This window comes from Mustela nigripes, chromosome 6, assembly GCF_022355385.1.
Source record: "Mustela nigripes isolate SB6536 chromosome 6, MUSNIG.SB6536, whole genome shotgun sequence".
NCBI lineage: Eukaryota > Metazoa > Chordata > Mammalia > Carnivora > Mustelidae > Mustela > Mustela nigripes.
The window spans coordinates 94,812,472-94,818,471 of record NC_081562.1 but is presented as its reverse complement, the minus strand read 5'-3'; the positions used below and the strand labels follow the sequence as shown (position 1 = coordinate 94,818,471).

At 39.5% G+C, this 6,000-nt stretch overlaps 2 protein-coding genes across 5 annotated transcripts in view; one reads left to right on the top strand and one right to left on the bottom strand.

Moving 5' to 3' along the window:
* The window catches only part of SLC16A7 (solute carrier family 16 member 7), a 173,381-nt gene that overhangs the window by 85,660 nt on the left and 81,721 nt on the right, over window positions 1-6,000 (bottom strand). The gene's annotated exons all lie outside the window — the stretch shown is intronic.
* LOC132020793 (histone deacetylase complex subunit SAP18-like) lies at window positions 3,803-4,372 on the top strand. The gene has a single exon (XM_059404931.1). It carries the CDS (start codon window positions 3,847-3,849, stop codon window positions 4,306-4,308), a length of 462 nt encoding a protein of 153 aa, XP_059260914.1. The 5' UTR covers window positions 3,803-3,846; the 3' UTR covers window positions 4,309-4,372.

Below are 6,000 nucleotides of genomic sequence, written 5' to 3'. Positions count from 1 at the left end.
TTTTTTTTTTTTTTTTTTTATTGTTTATTTGACACAGAGAGAGAGAGATCACAAGCAGGCAGGGAGGCAGGCAGAGAGAGGAGGAAGCAGGCTCTCCACAGAGCAGAGAGCCCGACGCAGGGCTTGATCCCAGGACCCTGAGATCATGACCTGAGCCAAAGGCAGAGGCTTTAACCCACTGAGCCACCCAGGCGCCCTAAGATTATTCTTGATCTTTAAAATTTAATGTTCTTTGCTCTGAAGATTTAATATTGGGTATTAGACTTACTTGGAACCCCTTCCTTCTTTCCTATTCTTCCTTTTTGGAATGGGAATATCTATCCCACGCCTGTCTCACCGATACATTTTGGAAGATTTCACAGGTTCATAGCTAGAGAAGAATTTGCCTTGGGATGAATCATACCCTGAGTCACAACCATATCTGATTTTGAGATTTAGATGAGACTTTGGGCCTTAGACTTCTGAGTTGATGCTGTATCCTCCTAAAATTCATCTAACCTAATCCCCAACATGATATTTGGAGGTGGGGCCTGTGAGAAGTAAGTAGGTCATGAGGGGAGCCCTCAAGAGTGAGATCAATGTTCTTACAAAAGAGGCCCATGAAATTTCCCTCATCCCTTCTGCCATGTGAGGGCACAAGAAGACAACCATCCATGAACCAGGATGCTGGTTCCCACCAGACACAGAACTTGCTGCCACCTTCACCTTGGACCTCCCAGCCTCCAGAAAGCCACTCTGCCTATGGTATTTTGTTATAGCAGCCCCAACAGACCAAGGCTCATGGCAAAAGAGGTGGCTGAGTTAAAGATCTTGAAAGAGGAGCGGATCCTAAACTATCCAGGCGGTCCTGAAAGGCAATCACAGGTATATTTATAAGGGAGAGGCAGAGGGGGTTTAAAGACAGACACACAGAAGAGAAGACACAGAGAGGAGGCACTGATATGAAACTGGAGGCAGAGCATGAAGCCACACACCCACAAACCAGTCTTCTACGTACATGTGAAAAGCTATTAACAGCTGGTACCTTTGGAAAGAGATGGCATGTAATTCATGTGTTTTTGAAATGTCTAAATGTTCAATAATAAGTATATCTAAGTTTTCTATTAATCTTTAGACAAATGCCCAACTCAAAACTTCAGAATGCAAATATATATTCCCCTATGTATTAGTTTGGCTATTCATATTACATATAGAATTTTCACATCTTTTTTTTTCCCAAATGCTTTTTTTCCTGTTAGCTAAATTTTAATCACACTACAGTAAAAAGAAATCAGCCCCTGTTTCTAGACCTTACGTAGTAGTTTTCACGGTGTGGTCCTAGCTGAGGAGCATAAGCATTACACAGTAACTTGGTAGACACCTAAATTCTAGGTTACCAACTCAGATCTGCTGGAGGAAAACCCTTCAAGTGAGCCTCAGCAAACTCCATTCAGCAAATCCCCCAGGTGATTCTGATGCGCTGCAGTATTTGAAAATTGCTGGTTAGGCTCTTTCTCTAACACACCCACAAGAACTGGCTGTAATGGTTGTAGTAAACTATCTGTAGCTCTTGAGCCATCATGATGCTTCACCACTGCGTATCACGCCTGCTATTTCTTCCCCTGGAAGTGTTCTTCACCACTATCTTTCTCCTTCTGGCTCACTCCTCTCTATAATTTAAGATACCGAGATACCTCAGCTCCCTTACCGGTGAAATCTGGCTGTAACCCCAATCCTAACTCCCTGTGCATACGTTTACCATAACACATATATCACATAATATATATAATATATATATATATATATATATATATATATATATATATATATCAATCACACCTCCTTGGCACTCTCCCCTATTCTAGAGGACAGAATTGATTTTATTTAACTCTATTATCAGAACCTGGGAGGTGTTCGATAAACATCTTCAAAGGAACGAAAGTGAAAGAGAAATGAGTATCTTGGAAATAAGAATTGTTACCACTTCAGAATTAGCATACAGCCCTGCAGTACGGGGGTGGGTGGGGGACATACACACCCTTGTGTCAAAACTCCCTGAATTCTAACCTCTATCCCACCATATTTGAGATGTGACATTTAATCTTAGTTTTCACTACTGTAAAATGAGAATTTTAACAGTGATTATCACACAAACTTAGTGATCAATTAAGCATTCAATAAAGCCCTAGTAATTATTAGAATTATTATCTAATAGCCTTAAAAGTATACAACCTAGTTTGTTTGGATAAGAGGAGTTGCCCCAAACTTTTAAATATGTTTTCATGTCTAGAGAACAGCTTACTTGAGTATTTTACCTATTAGCATGTTTATAGTCTTCTCTTCTCTCCCAGAGCCATAAAATGTGTACGGCTCCATCCTTAGGGAGGATGGCAATTGATTTGTGTGTCTCTTCTTTCCATCTACAGTTTTCAAAGCCACAGAATCCTTCCTAGGAACAAAGTCTTACTCAGACTCCTAGTACCCAAACCTGTTACTCTGGGTAATGAGGGATGGCCTGGGTGGGGGAGTCATAAAGATCCTAGACCTCTATCTATTATCATTTCCTGACTCCTTCCCTGAAATGGTCCCTAAAGTTTCTCTTAAAATGTTTAGAATTGGAGCACAGTTGGAACATAGCTGGAAAGCCATTCAGATTATCTTTCTCACCTTTCATATTCAGTGACATTCTCTGGTTCAACCTGGAAAAAAGCAGAATTATCTCTAACAGATTTTGGGTCTTCCATTTTTCATTCAAAGATTTTCTGGTGTTTGTTTCTTTCCTTGATTTGAAAAGAAGGTAATAAACTGGCACTGGGGAAGCGGTGTTAAAAAAAAAAAAAAATTCCTGGATTTTTCTAGGAAGATTACAGGGCCAGAGAATACCCCTTTCTCACTTTTCTATTAAAAAGGCCGTTTCAAAAATCAAGAAAAAGTCCATAAGATCTCATGCTACCAATTAAGAGATTCAGAAATATGCTAGAATCTTCTAGAGGTTTCTTTAAAATACAATACCATTGGGGGCAGGATTAAGAAATAGTGCCATAGCAAGGTGAGTCAACCTGGCCAGAGGCATGAAGTAATATGGTCTTTCATTTCACCAAGATAAACTCTCCTGGTCTACTGAGTGCCCTGCCCACTAGGTGGCTGAAGCACTGCTCTTTTTTGAATCCTGAATATATTTATTTCCATTTATAACATATCTCTTTGTCACCTGATGCCTTGTCAGCATAGTTTCACGATTCTAAAAGTCCTGCCTCCTCTCTTCCTTGAGTAATCATGTTTATAGTATGGGGAAACTAAAGACAACCTAATGCACAAACTTGGGAAGTGGGAAGTGGTTGACTATATTTCTGTTATTCACTTGATAGACTGTTATACATTTATTAAATGATAATTATGAAAATTATGTAGTAACATTGGAAATATTTATTATATAATAGTCAGTGAAAAAAGAATGATATAAACTAATATGATAGCAAAATTCAAAACATGTGACAAAAGAGATGCATTAAGAAAAAAATACATATAGGATGCCTGAGTGGCTCAGTCAGTTAAGCATCCGACTCTTGATCTCAGCTCAGGTTTTGATCTTAAGGTCATGAGTCCAAGCCCTGCATTGAGCATGGAGCCTATTTTAAAAAACAAATAAATAGGGGCACCTGGGTGGCTCAGTCAGTTAAAGCCTCTGCCTTCGGCTCAGGTCATGGTCTCAGGTCCTGGGATCAAGCCCTGCATCGGGCTCTCTACTCAGTGGGGAGCCTTCTTCCCTCTCTCTGCCGCCTCTCTGCCTACTTGTGATCTCTCTCTCTCTCTGTCAAATATATAAATAAAATCTTAAAAAAAGGTCTCGCGGGCCGTAGGAGGAAGATGGCGGTGGAGTCGCGCGTTACCCAGGAGGAAATTAAGAAGGAGCCGGAGAAACCGATCGATCGGGAGAAAACGTGCCCGCCGCTGCTGCGTGTTTTCACCACCAATAACGGCCGCCACCACCGAATGGACGAGTTTTCCCGCGGAAATGTACGGTACAGCGAGCTGCAGATCTACACCTGGATGGATGCAACTTTGAAAGAACTGACTAGTTTAGTAAAAGAAGTCTACCCAGAAGCTAGAAAGAAGGGCACACACTTCAATTTTGCAATTGTTTTTACAGATCCTAAAAGGCCTGGCTATCGAGTAAAGGAGATTGGCAGCACCATGTCTGGGAGGAAGGGGACTGATGACTCGATGACCCTGCAGTCGCAGAAGTTCCAAATAGGAGACTATCTGGACATAGCAATCACACCTCCAAATCGGGCACCACCACCTTCGGGGCGCATGAGACCATATTAAATTTTATTTACTATTTCTTGAATTATTTTTCATTCAGTTATGTAAAATAAATTCTTTTTCCTCCCCTCGTCAAAAAAAAAAAAAAAATCTTAAAAAAAAATATATATGCGCCATAGTCTTAGCATGAGGTTGGTAGGGGAAAAATATGTATTTTTTAAATTATACTAATTTGGAATAACACTTATTATAATATGTTAATATATAAAATAACTTAATTTTATATATTTAATAATTTGCCCTAATTTGGGGATTTATGTCTGCTTTGAAAAATAGGTTAATTCATCTACAACCAATTCAAATATGATCATTGTAAATAATACAGTGAAATTGAAGCTATATTTTTAAAGATCTTACCTCCATTTTTGTTTCCTTTTGTCGGTTTTATATTGTTTTGTTTTTACCTAAATGAAATTATGAGACTTTTCTCTACGTTGTAAAGAAAATACCCAGAGATGGTCTCCATGCATCAATTTCGATATAAATTACATTTGCTGATTACCAATTACCCATATAAATAACATTTCTTGTTGCCTCTTTAAAGTAAACATCACTGATTAAGACACCTGACATTCTGACCTGTATTTTTTCTATCATATTTAGTAGCTATTGTCTCCATTTTGCAGACAATAAAACTGAAATTCAATGATGTCGAGCATCTATTTTTGAGACTATTGCAGCAGTGATTTCACTCTAGGACAAGGCTCTCATGGAGTTAAGAACCGTACACTTCCCTCCATCTTCATGTTACTCTGCAATCACAGACCGCTGGCAGTGTTCATACTGCTGCCCTTTCTCTATCCTACTAGATATGATGTGTTCCAATCCTTGCTTTGCTTATAGTCACTTGCCTAGGGTTTCTGCCCTCCCGCCATTTCCGGCTGTGTTTAGACTGGTGTCTAACTGCAGTCATTTCTTACAAAAGATCAATAAAACCTAGCTGAAATAGGAGGCAGAACTGAAAGTGATTACTTTCATCCCGTTTTATGACATTCTCAAGATTCACTATGAAGATCTTCTCTAAGGAAGCCTCACTGTGAAGCTCCCCAGAATTTACAATTTCAAGCCCTCCTAGTTAGAACCCGATGTTATTGTTATGTGATATGCGCTGAACACTGATAATGAAGTTGGCGCTGATGGGAACAAAAATGAACCCAAAGTTAAATATAACCTAGATTAGAGCTACAGGAACCACTGAAAATAAATCAATTGGTTCGATCCTGCTTGTCACTTCTAGAAGGTCACAGAAAGAGACATTGTCCCAAATGCAGAGAAAAGAAAATCAGCTCATTCCCTTTCTCCTTTCCTTTCAGTACTAGTCAAGACTGAATCCCACAAAAATACAGAAACAAGCAAATGCAGTCCTCTGAGAACAGATGACATACTTGCACCACACCATGTTAGAAGTAACAAAATTATTAGAACCTTTTCATCTTTGCACATTGTATCCATTTTTCCCCCCTTACCTTTCTCCTATAGGCCAGGAGGCTTCCCTCTCTCCGGTTTGGCTGCCACTTGACCAGGGAAGATACTGATAATTCCAAACAATGTAGTCCTAATTTACTTTCTCTACCTTTTAATCATTTTATGGGTTTAATTTTATTTCCATCTTGTCCTTCTCTCACAGATCCTGGCATCTACCCATCCTCTCAGAGCATAGAATCTTCTGCCTCACTGGGTCCCATTCTAGTCCAG

Bases quoted from the DNA above. Each gene is read 5' to 3' on its own strand.
- LOC132020793 (XM_059404931.1), top strand. From the start codon at position 3,847: ATGGCGGTGGAGTCGCGCGTTACCCAGGAGGAAATTAAGAAGGAGCCG.